The 17,094-nt window shown below is 45.1% G+C and overlaps 3 protein-coding genes across 3 annotated transcripts; 2 read left to right on the top strand and 1 right to left on the bottom strand.

Moving 5' to 3' along the window:
• Positions 1-948: 948 nt before the first annotated feature.
• LOC112879524 (F-box protein SKIP5) lies at positions 949-3,795 on the bottom strand. Its single transcript, XM_025943793.1, has 5 exons — positions 3,584-3,795; positions 2,437-2,581; positions 2,275-2,353; positions 2,081-2,139; positions 949-1,508 (listed from the first exon to the last, which is right to left on the bottom strand). Exons 1-5 carry the CDS (start codon positions 3,696-3,698, stop codon positions 1,163-1,165), a joined length of 744 nt encoding a protein of 247 aa, XP_025799578.1. The 5' UTR covers positions 3,699-3,795; the 3' UTR covers positions 949-1,162.
• A 790-nt stretch (positions 3,796-4,585) lies between these two features.
• On the top strand, positions 4,586-6,322 carry LOC112882471 (annexin D3-like). Its single transcript, XM_025947540.1, has 6 exons — positions 4,586-4,709; positions 4,846-5,009; positions 5,145-5,372; positions 5,454-5,666; positions 5,740-5,829; positions 5,930-6,322. The coding sequence occupies exons 1-6, from the start codon at positions 4,634-4,636 to the stop codon at positions 6,131-6,133; spliced, it is 975 nt and encodes a 324-aa protein (XP_025803325.1). The 5' UTR covers positions 4,586-4,633; the 3' UTR covers positions 6,134-6,322.
• Positions 6,323-6,555: 233 nt separating this feature from the next.
• On the top strand, positions 6,556-14,448 carry LOC112883536 (condensin complex subunit 1). Its single transcript, XM_025948844.1, has 18 exons — positions 6,556-6,736; positions 7,496-7,572; positions 7,750-7,821; positions 7,908-8,068; positions 8,147-9,278; positions 9,357-9,548; positions 10,036-10,686; positions 10,791-10,964; positions 11,050-11,117; positions 11,216-11,438; positions 11,524-11,623; positions 11,731-11,846; positions 11,940-11,997; positions 12,840-12,991; positions 13,094-13,289; positions 13,535-13,705; positions 13,779-13,866; positions 14,043-14,448. The coding sequence occupies exons 1-18, from the start codon at positions 6,595-6,597 to the stop codon at positions 14,053-14,055; spliced, it is 3,786 nt and encodes a 1,261-aa protein (XP_025804629.1). The 5' UTR covers positions 6,556-6,594; the 3' UTR covers positions 14,056-14,448.
• The last annotated feature ends 2,646 nt before the right edge of the window (positions 14,449-17,094 follow it).

Genomic DNA, 17,094 nt, shown 5'->3' with positions numbered 1-17,094 from the left:
AAGAACTGAAAGCTCAGAGCTTTACATCTTTTGCAGTGACGGTACTGAAAGTGGCAGTTCAGCTTTGGCAATTCCGAAGACAAGTCAGCTTTCAGAGACTGAAAAGCAAAGAACAAATTCCGAAGACAAGTTAGCATAGTGGACATTCAGAGACTGAAAAAGCAAAGAACAAATTCGAATTACCCAATCAAGCATGCCGTTCCAAGAAAGAACAAACAACAGGAACGGATTGTTTTTCTCAGAGATTACACGTGAACATGTACAATAAAATTTTCCAATGGTCCAGTGGCCTGAGACAACCGTTGCAACTTGATTTGAATTGATACTGTCAATAACCCTGCATGTTTCTATATTGAACGACACGACTAACTAGAACGGATCCACCCTCCTTTCACCTCACTCTTCTTTTTACTCTGCTAATTAGCCCTGCTTTACCTCGTTTCAGCAAGCGGTAACAAAGGACAATTTACAGCACACATTTACCAGCTTTGGGCCACCTCTTCCACCTATCGGACCAAGAACAGGACAGAGGCCTGTGTACAGCCTAAGTAATTATGCATTTATGACCAGCAGTAACTAATCAACATGGACTTCAATTGCAACTGTTTCAGGCAGGGGTAATGAAATGTGTTCTGTCAGTCCCTTTTTTTTTGAAATGGTGTTCTGTCAAGCATTGTCCCAAGGATCAACAATGAATCACCCAACACCTTCATATCACATGTACTTATTTACAACGGGATCTACAGAACTTCACTGTAAATCTTAGTACACCAGTACGTAGCTGGTTTCTCACTTGGACAATCAGCAACGCAATAGGACAAGTTAACAACAGCTACATGAAGTAGAATTTGCACGGTAAACAGATTGGTCCCCATTGGCGTCCTTCCTTCAAATAACGCCATCCAACGCGCAAGACATAAACATTACAACCATCCAATCAATAACCTGTGCAGCCGATCCGAAAACTAGGGAAAATTTTTATCAATGACAACTGTGAATTTGTACACTCCACCAAACTTCCAAACAGCAACATGTTTCTTGTGGAGACGAACATCAAAGCAGTTATCATAAGTTACAGCAAACAGGAATACAAGGGTGAGTTTACCAGACTAGGATGACACATACAGGAATGCAACAGCTTATTGTTAGTGTACAGCATTATTTACTTTTCTCCTACTTCGAACCAGAAGAAAACAGAACTGCGGGAATAGATGGCCCGCACACGCTGCAGTGCGAGCGTTCCGTTCGTCCTGACAGCCTTCGCACCCCCTTCAATCCGGGTGCGAACAACGGTTACACCATGCCCTTGCTCCTTGAGGGATGGAAATGAATTATACTCTATTGCTGTGCTGATTATTGGAAAGGACAGATAGTCCAAAGGGTTTTGCTCACACTGCAGCAAACACTCCTGAATAGTCAATCTACCGCTTCGATGCAGCAAGCAGCATCCAAGCTCTGCTCTTATAGTCAAATTTGCAATCTTGCATGTTGATAGGAACTCCAATGCACTGTTCGATAGGCCAATCAAAGAAAGCTTAGGTAAGACCGAGATATTTAAAATAAGAATTGCAACATAACAAGAACCATCTGACAGCTCACAAGTTCACCAGTTTCTGAAGTAGACAAAACTTACACTACCACCTCAATTCGATGGAAAAAGACAATATCCACGAACTGCACTCTCAACTAAGGCAGACAAAAAACTACTAAGGTTCAAATATAGCTGAACTAGGATCCTTATGGCAAGCATAGAACAACAAATCATGGTACATTTTACTTTCCACCACTGCAGCACCACATAAATCATGAATGTATAGATTCGGTTATATTATACTGATAATTGTGTCCCTTAGTATAAGCAAACCTAGTAACCATGCTGCTGATGTAAATCTACAGGAAGCCTCATAGTCATTGCCTTTTTAAGCTGTACTAAAAGGTGAAACTCACAAACAATTTACAGTAAGTTAAGAAACATGACAGTAGTAAATCTTCTAAAAGATGACCACCATAGTGCCACTATGAAATGATTAGGAAGCAGCATCAATAGACAAGAAAATTAGCCACAGAAGAAATGGCTTACTTGTCGGAGCCACGTGAACAGGTTAATACAGTGTCATCGGGAAGTTCACCCCCGCCAATCTGATGGAAGCAAAATGGGTTCACAGCACCCACAAAAAAAGAAGTTGGTGCATAGTGCAGAAAGCATTCATCAGATCAAATCTCTGTTGAGATCTTCAGGGCTCAGGAGTCAGGAACATGGAAGGCAAGACTTACGATGCAAATAGGCTTCTTTATTTGGATGTTACATGCAACATGAGTACCACCAGCCGCAATAAGAATGGTGTCACCAGGCCTTCATCAAGGTACATGGAGATCAGACATAAGATCCTCTATTCAAATGAAAACTCAGAGAGAGAGAGAGAGAGAGGAACAGACCTAGCAGCAGAAACGGCGGCCTCAAGATTCGGATAAACTCCAGGCTCCATCACATCTCTGATTGGCCTCTCAACACGCAACCATAGCCGAGGATGGCATGCAAGGAAGCGCCATCTGTGGCAAACGAGGGCGGTGTTATACCTATCTGCAGGTTCAACAACGAAATTGCTAAAAGAAGTTCAACTTAAATTACATCAGCAGTGACATAAAAATATATCACAAGGATCACCACAGCTAAAAGGTAGAGATTCAAAGTTCAAACATACCAACTTTCCATGACTTTTAACACAGTTGAAATCATTCGAGTTGTGAACCCAGAAAAATTCCACACTAATGGTTCACCTAGTGCTATGATAAGGCCCCGTTTGGATCCAAGTGCTAATGGATGAAAGTGCTAAACTTTAGCACTAGCTCATCCAAACGGGAGTGCTAATAGGATGAGCTAAACTTTAGCCAAGACTCAAAAACTTTAGCATGTGCATGATTGCTAATATGTGCTAAAGTTTAGCACTCAACTTTAGCTCCTCCAAACAGGCCCTAAGTTAGTAACTATCTAAAACTCCATTTTCAAGGAGATCGCCTGAGAGAAAGCTAAATTCCTTATCATCTGACAAAAGCTACACGTAACCAGAACATGGCAGTAAGACAGCATGTGGCAAGAGGAACAAAGACCACAATCCCCTCGATCTTTAGATATATGGCACAGCATAACCAAATCAACGGTTCTCAAAAAAATGCAAATTTGCACAGCAAGGGAGATCCTTTTTTATGAACCACTACACGATAAACCATGGGAACGTGTATCATACATTACCCAAAACCACATTGTTGTTTGCATAGCTGCACCCAACTGGGCATAAGACTACATCGGTTCAAGTTAACAGCACAAGCATCTATAGAGATTTTTCATCCTGACGCACCAAACTACTATCCAGTTCAACAGGTCTTCCCAAAATCCAATCTTTGTTTCCACGCAAAACAAAGTAGGTCAAAATCAAGTTCCCATTCATAACCGGCATCCGCCCGATTCGGCAATCCCACAACGAATTGGGACAATAAAGTGACTTCTCAGCAGTCACAGATTAGCCACTCAGTTATTTCTCCTAGGAAGGCGGGGGAAGCGTAAAATTAGAAGAGCGAATCGAACCTGGAATCGGGCTGAGGAAGCTGAAGATGTGCATGAGGCAGCCGTCGTCCAGGCTGTTCACCGGAGAAATCAGCTCCTCCACCGCCGGCACCGCTGCGCGCCGGCGCTTCCCCATTGCTACCTTCTACTAATTCCCTTCTCCCCTCCCCTCCGCCAGGCTGCGGCTTTGCGGCGCCGACGTCGTGAGCACGGGATATCTCACACGCATCATACGACCCCGATTTTCCCCTATCAGTGGGCCCCATCTGTCATAGGGAGCAACTTCGGGGCCCTGTCGCTCACGGCAAGCCACGTCGGCACGTCGCCCTTTTTCTCGGGCCATACTAGCTTTGCGTCGGCTTGGCCCAAGAACATTTTGAGCCCACATACATTACCCCGGCCAAAAATAGGCGAGCAAGCCCACGCCAAAAATCTTACTGAAAAAGGCCTATGACGAGTAGTCGAGTACTTGCTTTTTTTTCTTTTTCTTTTCCTTTTCGTTTGTCGTAGGGCTGGCGAATGATTCAGAGTTCAGAGAAAAAAAAAGAATGTTGAAACGGAAATGGAGATACCACCACGTTGCTTTAAACCGTTCAAGGCGTTGAGCTCCATTTATTTTGTTAATCCCTTTAATAAACGTATTACCAACAACAGGCTTGCAGCCTCTATTATTTATAGTTTGTGGCCATGCTGCTAAGACTACGAGTATATCTTTATGAGACTTTTTCGAAAGCTTAGCAAATAATAACACAAGATTTCGTTCGCCTGTGGTAATCAGCCCCAAAAAACAAGTTTAGACGTGAGAAAACTTAATGTGTAAGGAAGCACGTTCCACGATATTTTAATCGTGTACGTAGCATGCACATGCGTCGATGGATCATCGTGCCATGAGTTGTTTGAAGATATATTAATTCTAAGCGAATAAAGTTATACTGAGTTGCAGTTCATCTTTATGATCTGTACTTCAGTTTTATTCCCATTTTCTCTTGATCAATGTTGCGACTATAAATCCGATCCCCCTTGATCGCCGCGTACCTTTTCACCGCCACTGCCGTTCAAGGATCGGAAGCCATGTCCACCGTCGCCGTGCCGAGCCCGCCGCCGACGGCCTCCGAGGACGCCGAGAGCTTGAGGAAGGCGCTCCAAGGCAATGGACATATAGCATCTCGCAGCCAAGCCATGAGCACCGCCTCGATTTTTATTTTCCGTTGCTTTCTTCCTGTCAGTTTCCTTCCGTTGCTGCATTGCAACGCTGACGCGGCGACCTCTCTTCCATTGGACAGGATGGCGAGCGGACAAGGCTTCTTTGATCGGGATCCTGTGCCGGCGGACGGCGGCGCAGCGGGCGGCGATACGGCGCGCCTACGCCTTCCTCTACCGGGAGCCCCTGCTCAACTGCTTCCGCTACAAGCTCTCCCGCCACCACCTCCTCTCCGTCGATTTCTGGGTGCTCCCTCCGTTCACTCGCCATGACAGCACTTGCGCGCAGTTTCCTGCAAAGAAGTTGAATTTTCAGGTTGATGCAGAACTCTAATACGTTTTATTTTTTTGTGTCAATCTTGTTTTTGTTTTCTCGGTCCAGAAAGCCCTGATCTTGTGGACGATGGATCCGGCTGAAAGAGACGCGAATCTAGTGCACGAGGCAGTGAAGAAGAAGGATGAAAACTACATCCTGGTGCTGATCGAAGTGTCGTGCGCGTCCACCCCAGACCATCTGATGGCCGTCAGGAACATCTACCGCAAACTATTCAGTTGCTCCATCGAAGAAGATGTCGCGTCTTCCCCTGCGCTCCAAGAACCTCTGAAGAAGGTAAGTTCCTCGGAGGTATTGTGCTTTCACCAGAAATTCTGAGAAGGACTAGGCTTCGAGCATCGTTGTTCTCTTCTGCAGATGATTGTGAGCCTCGTGAGCTCCTACCGGTACGCCGGAGAGCATGTCGACATGGACGTCGCCAAGCTGGAGGCGGCTCAGCTGTCAGAAGCCATCAGAGAGAAGCAACTGCACAGAGACGAAGTCGTCCGGATCATCAGCACCCGTAGCAAGTCTCAGCTCAGAGCGACGTTTCAGCAGTACAAGGAGGATCAACGAACAGACATCTGCGAGGTACGATGAGATTACTGAATTTGGATGCAAGTAATGAAAATCTTCAGCTGTTCATTCGCGTTCGTCCATTCAGGATATCAACAGGCAATGCAGCAGCCAGTTCGGCAGGACGCTGAAGAGCGCTATCTGGTGCTTGACCTCACCTGAGAAGCACTTCGCACAGGTAGGTCATCGAAGAAGCTGGGACTGGAGCAGATGATGAACCTCCGAAACATCTGGCATTGACACTGACACCGTCTGGTGCGCTCTCTTGTGTTTTTCAGGTGATCAGGTACTCCATCTTGGGGCTGGGGACGTACGAGGACATGCTCACCAGGGTGATCGTATCGCGGGCGGAGATCGACATGAAGCAGATCAAGGAGGAGTACAGGGCGAGGTACAAGAGCGCCGTGACCCTCGACGTCGCCGGCGACACCTCCTTCGGCTACAGGGACATGTTGCTGGCCTTGGTAGGGAGTGAGGACTGAAAGAGTGTCTCCACTTTCAGATCGAAAAAATGTAGTTCGGGTGTGATGCTGTTCCAGGACTGTAAATTCGTAGCCCGCTCTCATTTTGGTCGGAAAGAAAAATATGTATCGCGTGTTGACATTTGTGTGAAGTTTAGGTGACTTCAATCCCTTTACTGTTGGGTCATGAACATGGGTAGCCCCACCTGTCAGGACGCGATTCTTTTCAAAGATTTTTTTTTTCAGGACGCGTGTATTGACCGTTGAGTACTAGCTAGCCGTGTATTCAAATCAAGCCACTCTTGGCAAGCGGCACCTTCATCTATGACGCGTGGGTCCTCCCTGTCATAACGGGGATTCGCTCACGAAAACTCACGCCTCCCGCTCTCGATTTCGAAACACCCACCAACTCTTCCCCTCCCATTCCCCAACCCAAACCCCTCCGCTCGCCGGCGTCCGCCCGCCCGCCCGCCCGCGGCGAGATGGCCTCGCCGTTCGTGTTCCCATCGAGCCTGCGGGATCTGGAGCGGGACACCGACGGCGACGACGAGCCCTCGCTCCGGCCGCAGAATCCCGTCGCCGTCGCCACCCTCCGCGCCGCCGACCTCGAGGAGTTCGTCAAGGGTAACGTGCCGCCGCGTACCTCACTTCCCCCAACCGCGAACACTTCCTATTTCGGTCGGGGGTTGCCCCAGTCCTTAGGAATTATGTAAATTTTGGATTCGCATTTCGACCGCCGCCTGTTGAAAACTCTACTGGAATAGGGTTTTGTTGGTCGGCCATACTAATCGGAGCTTCTGATTTGGATGTAGTTGGTACGCCTAATGCCTTTTCTCAAGCAAATCGGTACATATGTGTAAAATTTGAGCCTACAACTAATGCACGCGGCCACTTCCACTGAACCTTTTGAGCTTGCTCGTAACAAATTTTGAAATTGATGGTCTTACTGTTGCTTTTATATTGTACTGTGCTACTAGACAATGCTGGGGTTAAGAAACTTGATCTAATTTCGGAAAAGTGCCTTCTTTTTTTTTTAAATAAAGAAAAGTGCCTTCTGATGCGAACAGCTAACAAAAGTCATTATGAGTTTTGCGTTGATAGCCCTACATAAGCTTGCTAGCTTAATTATTCATAGATCTTAGTTCTCCAATGTACGCTCTGCAATATTAGCAATTGTTTGATGCAATAGGACCATATCCCTTAGTTTCCATGCCATGGTCTTACTTTGATAATGTTGACTGGTCCACTTTGTTGTAGCATGCAAGTAGAAATCTGTTCTACAAAAAGTGTACAGATCTAGCAAGCTTTAATGTTTCTTTTTTTGGAATGAAAGAATCAGGTCAATGTGAACTAATTCTTTTTTTATTCTGATTCAAATTGAAGGTGCATCTTTTGATCTGTCTGACAAGGAGCTCTTCTGCATCGAGGAACAGGAGGTGTTCGATGTCATCTATTCTATTGTGCGTGATTTCAACTGCCTACCCCCAGGCCTTAAGTTTAACCTCGTTGAGACCTTGCGTTCCAACCTTAGTGTCCTTCTACCCAACATAGACTCACTTTCTCGTGCATCCATGTCATCTCCTTCTGATGCTACCCCAATCACCGATCGCATTGCCTCACACCGTAATGCTCTCAAGATCTATTCCTTCTTTCTCCTTTCCATTGTTCTCACTGAGGAATCTGCTGCTGAAAGCTGCACAGGGGCTAAGGTGATTCTTGTGCTGAACTTACAAATTGTTCAGATTATTTATACCCTTGTTTTTGTAAGTGACTTCATTCTTCCATGAGAATTTAGGTGACAGCGCATGGTCGAAAGAAGAATCCTGTATATACTTGGAACTGGGAAGCTCAAAGAGGCAGGATCATGAATCTAATAGCTAATTCTCTTGAAGCTGACCTTTCGCTACTTTTTGGTCCTGGAGGAACTGATGAACGATACCTATCTTTTGTTTCCAAGTAAGTTATTGAAACTGGCTTTGGTGCTTTCCAGCAACCTACCTTTTGTAATGACAACGCTTTCTTGATGACATGTAGGTGTACTTTTGTTCTCTGTGAGAATCAAAATGTGTTAAAAGATGAGGATACAAGAATTGGCATGTGCAGGATAATTGGAGCAATTGCCACGAAGCATCAGAGGATTTCTGAAATCAGTGCATCTGTCTTGCATTTGATCCACAAGTTTGATTTCACTGTTGCTCATCTTGCGGAAACAGTTGCTTCTGCAGAGAAAAAGTTTGGTGATGGAAGCCTTGCAATTTCCCTAATTAGGGAGATAGGTCGGAGTGACCCAAAAGATTATGCAAGGGATAGTGTTGGTGCTGATAATGTTGGGAGATTCCTTGTCGAACTTGCAGACCGCTTGCCAAAGCTTATGTCAACCAATATCGGTGTTCTTGTACCTCACTTTGGTGGTGACTCATATAAGATTAGAAATGCTCTTGTTGGAGTCTTGGGAAAGCTGGCTGCAAAGGCTTTCAAAGATGTTGAAGGTAATAACAATGCTCGGCTCCGAAGTAAGCAGGCTATGCTAGAAATTTTGATTGAGCGTTGTAGGGATGTGTCAGCATACACAAGGAGTCGTGTGCTTCAGGTGTGGGCAGAGCTGTGTGAAGAAAACTCTATCTCAATTGGCCTGTGGAATGAAGTGGCTTCAGTTGCTTCGGGGAGATTGGAGGACAAAAGTGCTATTGTGAGAAAATCAGCGTTACAGCTTCTCATCACGATGCTGCAACACAACCCTTTTGGGCCTCAGCTAAAGACTTCAACCTTTGAGGCAACTCTAGAAAAGTACAAGGAAAAATTAGAAGGAATGGATCCTCGAAATCCAGAACAAGATGAGCTTGTGAATGATAGTTCTTTCGGTGAAGTGGGCATGGGCCAACCCGATAGTGTCAGTGATAGCTGTATAGCAAACAGTCAGGATCAGAACGATCCTGATGCCACGATTGTGGAAATAACAAACTTGGAACAGATCAGAGCTATAGTTGCATCACTTGAAGCTGGTCTGCGGTTTTCAAAGTGTATAACTTCCTTAATGCCAACTCTTATTCAGCTGTTGGCATCATCTTCAGCTACGGATGTTGAGAACACCATTCTTTTACTAATGAGATGCAGACAATTTCAGATCGAAGGATCAGAAGAAGCACTCAGGAAAATGTTACCTCTGGTAATGCCCTAAAAACTGCCTGTTTTTTTCTTCTTCTTCTTATTTGCTAACATTTCTGTGACCCTTTGACCTTTGCAGGTATTTTCTCAGGATAAGTCAATATATGAAGCAGTGGAGAGCGCATTCATTACAATATACACAAGGAAAAGCCCAACAGAAACGGCAAGCAGTTTGTTAAATCTAGCCATTGATTGCAGCATCGGTGACCTTGCTGCTCTTGAGAGCTTAGTTAGCTCATTAGTTTCAAAAGCAGAAATTTCATCAAGCACGGTGCACTCTTCTTTCCCTTTCAAATTTGTTTTTGCTACCACTTGAATGTGACTACTCTAGTTCATGTTAACTAACTAGGCAGTTCTACTATCTATTTATAATTCAATTGTGAAGAAAATTCAGTAGTTAATTGAACACAAATGTTTTTTTTTAACATAGAGCAATTAAGATGTTTCCTGATAAATTTGCCACCATCTTCTCTACACTCTGACACGAGTTATTTTGTTTCAAGGTCCTAGTTATAGACCTCTACAAAAAGATTCACACTTGCTGAAGGAATTGAAATTTTCGTGTCTACATTGTCTTTCTTAAGGAATTGAAATTTTCGTGTCTACATTGTCTTTCTTTCTTGGATCACTGTATTCATCTGAATCTAAAGCTTAGCTTTCCAAATATAAGGGTTTTGTTGAATTCTATTATTTCACTTCAATGATATCTAATGTTACTTGTGAGGAGGATACTTTCTAATACTCATCACCTCTTACAGGTAGCCGCACTGTGGGACTATTTTTGCTTTAACATCAACGGAGTGAGACCAGTGCAAAGCCGTGGGGCTTTATCAGTTCTTTGTATGGCAGCAAAGTCGTCTCCCAGCATTTTGGGTACTCACTTGCAAGATATTATTGACATTGGGTTTGGACGCTGGGCTAAGCAGGAGCCTCTGCTTGCTAGAACTGCGTGTCTTGCTCTGCAGAGATTGTCAGAAGAAGACAGAAGCAAACTGATAAGTACTAATAGTGGAGTATTTGCTGCGCTGCAAGGTTTGATAACAAGCTTCTCGCTTTCTGAGAAAATATGGTATGGAGCTGCAGATAAAGCTATAAGCACCATCTATACCTTACACCCTGCACCTGAAATCTTTGCTACTGAGATTGCAAAGAAGTCCCTCAGTTCAGTATTCAGTGTTTTAAGAACTGAGGATGTGTCAAATGAAGATGAAACTCAGAATGATGCCTTTCTGTCATCACTACCACCTTCAAAACTGGGTAGGTTTCTTTTTGTTATTAGCCATATAGCACTGAATCATTTGGTGTACATCGAAACTTCCGTTAAGAAAATTCAGAAACAGAAACGGAAGAATGAAAGTTCTCAACACATCACTGAGGGTCCACAGTCGGATGCATCTAAAAGTTCAGAGGTAATTCTTGCTTGACTGCTAAATCTCTATCCTTGCTTACCTTTGTCAATTTTTACCTATTATTGTTTCAGTTAAGTTCACTGGTTGTGCTTTTTCTGCAACAGGCACAAGGCATAAATGCCGAACTGGGACTGGGTGCAACAGTAGATATTGCAATTGAATCCCTTGCTGAAAGGGCAGAAAAGGAAATCGTTTGCTGTTCTTCTGAAAAGAATCTCATAGGACATTGTGGACCATTTCTCTCAAAACTCTGCAGGAATATGACTTTTCTGCAAAAGGTTAATCTATTGGGTTTCTTGTATTTTTTTAACATTTGTTTCCATTAATATCTGCACCTACTAATTTTTTTATTTTTTGATGTAGTTCCCAGAGTTACAAGCTTCAGCCATGCTTGCTCTTTGCAGGCTAATGATCATTGATGCAGAATTCTGGTAAGTCTTTTTTCTTTCACATGACTCTACTTGTTCAATATTGTGGACTGCTGTGCATTAGATGAAAGCACTCCCTCACATGAAGGCTCAACTTTCAGCGAAGCAAATCTTCAAATTCTGTTTACTGTTGCTGAAAGTGCACCTTCTGAAATTGTCCGATCCAATTGCACTATAGCTCTTGGTGATTTAGCAGTTCGCTTGCCAAACCTCTTGGAACCTTGGACGGAGTATATATATGCCCGATTACGTGATCCTTCAGTATCTGTGCGGAAGAATGCTGTGCTGGTTATTTCTCACCTTATACTGAATGATATGATGAAGGTCAACCCCCCACTCCCATGCACACTCAAGCTCCTCCCCTACCACCATTCTATTAATTTTCAGATACTTTCAAAATCTTTTGCAGGTCAAAGGTTATATAAATGAAATGGCTGTAAGGATAGAAGATGAAAATGAGAGGATCTCAAGTCTTGCAAAACTCTTCTTTCATGAGTTGTCAAAGAAAGGTATGACAACATGTTTCAGTAACATTGGTTGATAAACTTGAATACCAGGGTTGACTTTGACTTCTATCTAACATTTTTTGTTTTACCCCTCTTGGCGGCCTCTGAAGGAAACAATCCAATTTATAATCTTCTTCCGGATATACTGGGCCGACTGTGCACTCAAAATCTCAAAGATGAAACATTTTGCAACATCATGCAGTTCTTAATTACCTCTATTAAAAAGGTATAATGTATTACTGTTTCACTTATTATATGAACACTGATAGTGTACTTGATATTCACTTGCCAATAACTATATACTCTTTTGTGGTCCCAGGACAAACAAATGGAAGCTCTTGTGGATAAGCTCTGCAATAGGTTTGCTGGTGTAAACGGTATTATGCTTATGCCCTCAATAGAAATATACTGATCAACTACCCTTATTCAAGAAATTATGAGATAAATAGTACCCCATCCATTTGCTGGTGGTACCTGTCACCTTTTGACCACCTTGCATACTAAGGAATTCATGCTTTGGATTCAGTTGGTCCGATACCTAGCTAAGTGGTGGTGATACTTGGTAAGGTACTTTGGGATGTTAATGTTAGCACTAATCTTGTTACTAGAGAAGTAGAGAGTTAGCATGCAGTGCGTGTGTAGTTGACAGATTGGAGACAGCGATGTGGAAGAGATCAGCATGCATGCAGGGATTAGTCGAGATTATCCTGCATGCATGTCTGTAAGTGGAGCTAGTCACATGAGTGTTTTGGCCAAGTCATGCAGTTAACGTGTGCATGTGTTGTTAAAACCAGTGCAAACACAAGAGGGAGCTAGTGTGCAGTACTGCAAAAGAGGTTGCTGATCTGCAGTGCCGCAAGAACTTTATGTGTTCTTTTTTCTCATTATGTTTGTGTCTTAGCACTGATCAAGATACAAATAATTTTGAACGAAGAAGGTGGTCAGCATTGCATATATCAGCACAGGGAGCATCATTACTGCACCATATAAATGGAAATGAAAATTAAGGAAAAAGAGAGCACATATAATTGTGATTTGGTAGCTCCTTTTTTGACACTCTTGCGCTTGCACATATATAAGGATTGCTTCTTTGCCATTAATCCTTAGTCTTCTTGAAACAGTTTGTGCCTTACTGCATGCATTTTAACTTCCATGAAATATGAAAATTTGAGCTTACTCCATTCTCAGATGTCCAACACTTTCTTTGCATGTGCTTCAGATGTTAGACAGTGGGAGTATATCTCTTATTGCCTCTCTCAGCTAACCTTCACTGAAAAGGGTTTGAAGAAACTCATCGATAACTTTAAGATGTTTGAGCATGCATTATCTGAAGATTCTGTGATGAACCACTTCAGAAGTGTGATATCAAAGGTTGGTAGCATAGCCTTTGATGATTTTGTAGGCCTCACATTTGCTAAATGAAGCATGACGAACATTTTTCTAACATTTCCTCCCCACTTACCCTCTAATCAGTGCAAGAAGTTTGCGAAACCTGAGCTCAAAGTTTGCATTGAGGAATTTGAGGAGAAACTTGGCAAGGTTCATGAGGAAAAGAAAGAACAGGAAGAGACAACCAAAAATGCTGAGGCACACAAACAGAGAATTGGCTCGCTAGACAAATTTCTGGCTAGTAAGGAAGTTGAACAGAGTATTGGCAATCCTGTTGAAGGTAAGCAGAAGAGTGTTTTCATTTCTTCCTGAATCTCCTTATCCTCTATGCTATACATAACTGCATAAGTCGATTAATTCCATGTGTCCCATCATGTGATGAATTTGAACAAACTTCCAATTCTTTTATGGTTAAGGACTATATAGATCCATGCACTAGATGGTATTACAGTTTGCCTTGCACAACCTTTTCACCTGCCAGACATCAACCACATTTTCACCTTGCACAACGTTTGCCCTTGACAGAAGAAACTAGTGAGGTAGTTGATCCTTCAGTGGATAGCAGCACTGAAGATAAGGAGAACACGCCAGAATGCAGTGATAATATTTCTACAGGAAATTGTCAGACATCAACCACATTTACAGAATCAGAAGATGGTAGTGAAGAGATTCAGTCAACACGACCTGTCCGCAAAGGTGACTCATGGTTCCAGCTTTGATATCCACACAACACATCAAGTTTCTTAAGGAACTTTCATGTATTATGCAGGCTTGTCACGATCAAGGGTAAAGAAAACCAGAGATCCTGTTGTAGAGGACTCATCAGACAGTGCTGCAGCTAGACGCTCAACCAGAAGGTGCTTGCACTTATCTTTCTGCTCATTAATGCTGAATTGTATTTTGTTTCAGACTCAAATGATTAAAGCCCTACAGATTATTGCATCGTTCTTCAGTCACGCCATATTATTTGAGTAGCACTTTATTTCTACCAGTGATTTGCTAAAATAAATCTCCTTGATGATAACCTATGCAGACAAGGAAGGTGACACTCCAACGTTCCCAGAATTTATCGCAGCTCCGGCTTTGGTGTAATATGGACCTAGTGGCAACTCCTTTTGTGTATGTTCAATGCGTTGAGCTATTCGGTGATCTCACCTTGAGATCCTGGAAACAGTGGGGGTGTATGTATCCTTCTAGCTTGCTGAATCAAAACCGGGCGTGCTGCTGCCCTTGAAGGAATGATTCCTCAACCTTGGACATCTGAATCCAACAGCGGGGGTGTATGTAACCTTCTAGCCTGATGTTCGTTGGTCTACTTTAGCTTGCTGAATCCTGGCCAGGTGTAATTATCTCCCGTGAAATTGTCCAGGGAAGTCTGTTAACCCCTTGTAAGGACCACCTGTATTTGATTGCTGATGAAGTAGTTTTCTGGTTTCCAACCGGTTGTCTAGCGCATGCTCCCGAAGGACTTGATGTGCAGTGGCACTGCATCTGGCGGTCTGGCCTGATCTCTCACTTCCATGTTACGATATTTTGAGTGCCTTGTTCTAAAAAATCCAGCTCAATCATGCCCACAACCTTTCCGTTCCGTATTACCAAAAAAATGTCCGCCTGTAGTAAATGTAACAATGATGGATCTACCATGAATCCAGAAAACGACTGCGCACCTCCTCAACTGACAACAGATCCAATGTGAAGCCTGGTACCTGACCATTGACGCAATCACCCCCCGTCAGGATAGGATAGGAAGGGAACCCTGCAAAGCAAAGCGAGCGGTTAGTATCCTGGGTCCCACCGGTCGCCGGCTGGAGCATCCACGGCCACGACCATTTGCCCCCAAGAAAGCAGGAACCAGAGCAACAAGTGTTGGGTCGGCTTGTCCTGGTGCTGCCGGGCTTGGTTGCGCTCAGTGGAGCTATCCTTTTCGCTATCGGCAGCGAATCCTGGGCCGCTGGCTCCCACAAGCGCGCGTCGTCCTCCAGGAATTTGATCGCGCACGACTCCGCCCACCGCGACGGCGACTCCGACTCCGGCCGCCGTGCGTTGTGGTCCTCCGTCGCACGTTCTCCGGCTCCTCCGCGACCACTACTTTGAGTGGCAGGCGATTTTCTCATCTTCTGAATTTGAAGCGTGTGGCAATGCAAAACTTCAGAAAATGAGCAGGTCACCGCAGAAAAATGAGCAGACTGTGGAGAGAAAAAAAGAACGTTTGGCCCTTCGTGCATTTTTTCCTGCTACGAGCCATTTGTAACGTCAAACCAGATCGTTCGCCGTGGTAGAACTAGAAGACGCCGTATCTATTGTGTGTGTCTGGACGGACGCTTGGAGATTCGCCGCGTACTTGTGGTCTGAATCTCGCGCGCCGTGGCGCAGAGACTTGGCTCAGACGGAAGCAGCTCGACTTGGAACAGCTCCCGGTGATCTTCCAGCCCAGGTCTTGTGATTTTTGCAGTCAGGTTTGTGTGCGTCAGTGCTTGTGGTCAGGGAGCGCGCTCGCCGTCGTCTCGCGCAAGCTGGGTGGTTGATTAGATTAGCTGGCGACCATGTCCGCCCACATGATATTCTTCAGGTCAGCTGTCAGTTCCAGAGGCGCAACCGCAACCAGCTAGAGGAGCGCGGGATGCGAGGTCGCGGCGTCGCAGCCACACGATCCCGGTTCCGATTCCGAGATCTTTTGTGTCCGATCTGCCTGCGGCTGCAGGTAGCGGAGACCAAAGAAAGGTTTCCCTCCTCCCTGGTCTACTTGCTTGCACCTGGACCTCTAGAGAGGTATGAGTGAGATTCAAACACGCGAGGCGTCAAGGTTACGCGACCGAGAACTGACAAGTACTGGCAATAACGCAAATCCTGGAGGATTTCGTGTACCAGGAGACAAAGATGATGATAAACTGAAGCCGAACTGACAAGACAAACAAACATGTTCGAGAGGCATAAGATTCAGGCAAGGTTGCGCGACTGAACTGACTGACAAGTAGCACGAACATAAGCCCTTAAAGATGTCGTGTTCCAGGACATAAAAGAAGCCAAACTGTGGTGCTAGCTTGACAAGACAAGCAACAGGTTGCCGCACACGATGCCGATGACACGGCCCGCGGGCGCGCGAGACCCTGGCAGCCGCTCCACTGCACGCACCGCCCCGGGCGGCCACGCTCTCGATCGCTTGCTTCCTCGACGCGATGCGCCCGGCGCGGCGCGGCCACGCCGCCGCGCGTGAGGTGAGACGGTGAGGTTAGCCCGGATGCGCGGCCCCGATGACCCGAAGAGGGATGGCCCTAACGTGCGGGCCGGCGTGACGGTGGTTGGCAACCCATGCCGTCTCTTGGAACCGGCGCCGGCGGATCAGGTCGTGGATTGTTTTCAAACGATTTTGTTGCTTCCATAGTTCCATGCGTCAGGAGCTACCGGCATGGAGGCAAAAGGAGGGAGAAGAAAATCGATTCTTTTTGGATGGGAGAAGAGCTTGAGGAAAGAACAAGTGTCCGAGTAGGCTAACAGCGCCGTCTAGGAACGTTGGCCCTTCTGCCGCCGGTGCGTCACGCGTGTCAGGCCAACGGCGAGGGCGAAGATCCGGTGGGCGTGGCCAGTGAATCCATGGGCTCTCGCCTCTCGCTCTTATTACTCGAGCCAATGAGCCCAAAGATACCGGTGGTCTCTCTTCTACTCTAAACTTATCTAAAGATGATGTGCCAAAAGGTAACTTGGTTTTGGCAATCGCCACGCTATCCTCCAAACGCGTGTGTCCAAAAACTGGTGTGGCAGAGCGGAAACCCATTGGCTCTGTGGGCGCCTGATGTGAGATTTACCTAAACAAAAACGGTTTAGCCCCTGTCTACATCCGGTGCTTAGTATTGGAACATGCGTTAAGGTGAAATAATGGAGTAAAAAATCACGACCGCGCACACTCGGCTCCAACTTGCAACCACACTCCCACTTCACTTTGTGAGCAGAAGCGCAAAGCATTGGAGAGCACATAAAGGACGGTGCTCATAAAGCAATGCTGTAGTTTTCAAAAGAAAAAAAAAAGAAAAAAAAGCAATGCTGGGCATCGAGTAGACCACCACGAGTAGTCTTGGTTGATCAAATCT

This window comes from Panicum hallii, chromosome 2, assembly GCF_002211085.1.
Source record: "Panicum hallii strain FIL2 chromosome 2, PHallii_v3.1, whole genome shotgun sequence".
In the NCBI taxonomy this organism is placed as follows: Eukaryota; Viridiplantae; Streptophyta; class Magnoliopsida; order Poales; family Poaceae; genus Panicum; species Panicum hallii.
This window is presented reverse-complemented; position numbering and strand designations above follow the sequence as displayed.

What these genes read in the sequence shown, in the direction of transcription:
- LOC112882471 (XM_025947540.1), top strand. Translation starts at nt 4,634, where the DNA reads ATGTCCACCGTCGCCGTGCCGAGCCCGCCGCCGACGGCCTCCGAGGAC. An exon ending in TCCAAGAACCTCTGAAGAAG is followed by an intron (nt 5,373 to 5,453) that starts GTAAGTTCCTCG and finishes TCTCTTCTGCAG; the next exon opens with ATGATTGTGAGCCTCGTGAG. An exon ending in AACGAACAGACATCTGCGAG is followed by an intron (nt 5,667 to 5,739) that starts GTACGATGAGAT and finishes TCGTCCATTCAG; the next exon opens with GATATCAACAGGCAATGCAG.
- LOC112883536 (XM_025948844.1), top strand. Translation starts at nt 6,595, where the DNA reads ATGGCCTCGCCGTTCGTGTTCCCATCGAGCCTGCGGGATCTGGAGCGG. An exon ending in TCAGAAGTGTGATATCAAAG is followed by an intron (nt 12,992 to 13,093) that starts GTTGGTAGCATA and finishes CCCTCTAATCAG; the next exon opens with TGCAAGAAGTTTGCGAAACC. An exon ending in AACACGACCTGTCCGCAAAG is followed by an intron (nt 13,706 to 13,778) that starts GTGACTCATGGT and finishes TGTATTATGCAG; the next exon opens with GCTTGTCACGATCAAGGGTA.
- LOC112879524 (XM_025943793.1), bottom strand. Translation starts at nt 3,698, where the DNA reads ATGGGGAAGCGCCGGCGCGCAGCGGTGCCGGCGGTGGAGGAGCTGATT. An exon ending in TAAAGAAGCCTATTTGCATC is followed by an intron (nt 2,140 to 2,274) that starts GTAAGTCTTGCC and finishes TGCTTCCATCAG; the next exon opens with ATTGGCGGGGGTGAACTTCC. An exon ending in TGTTCACGTGGCTCCGACAA is followed by an intron (nt 1,509 to 2,080) that starts GTAAGCCATTTC and finishes CCTATCGAACAG; the next exon opens with TGCATTGGAGTTCCTATCAA.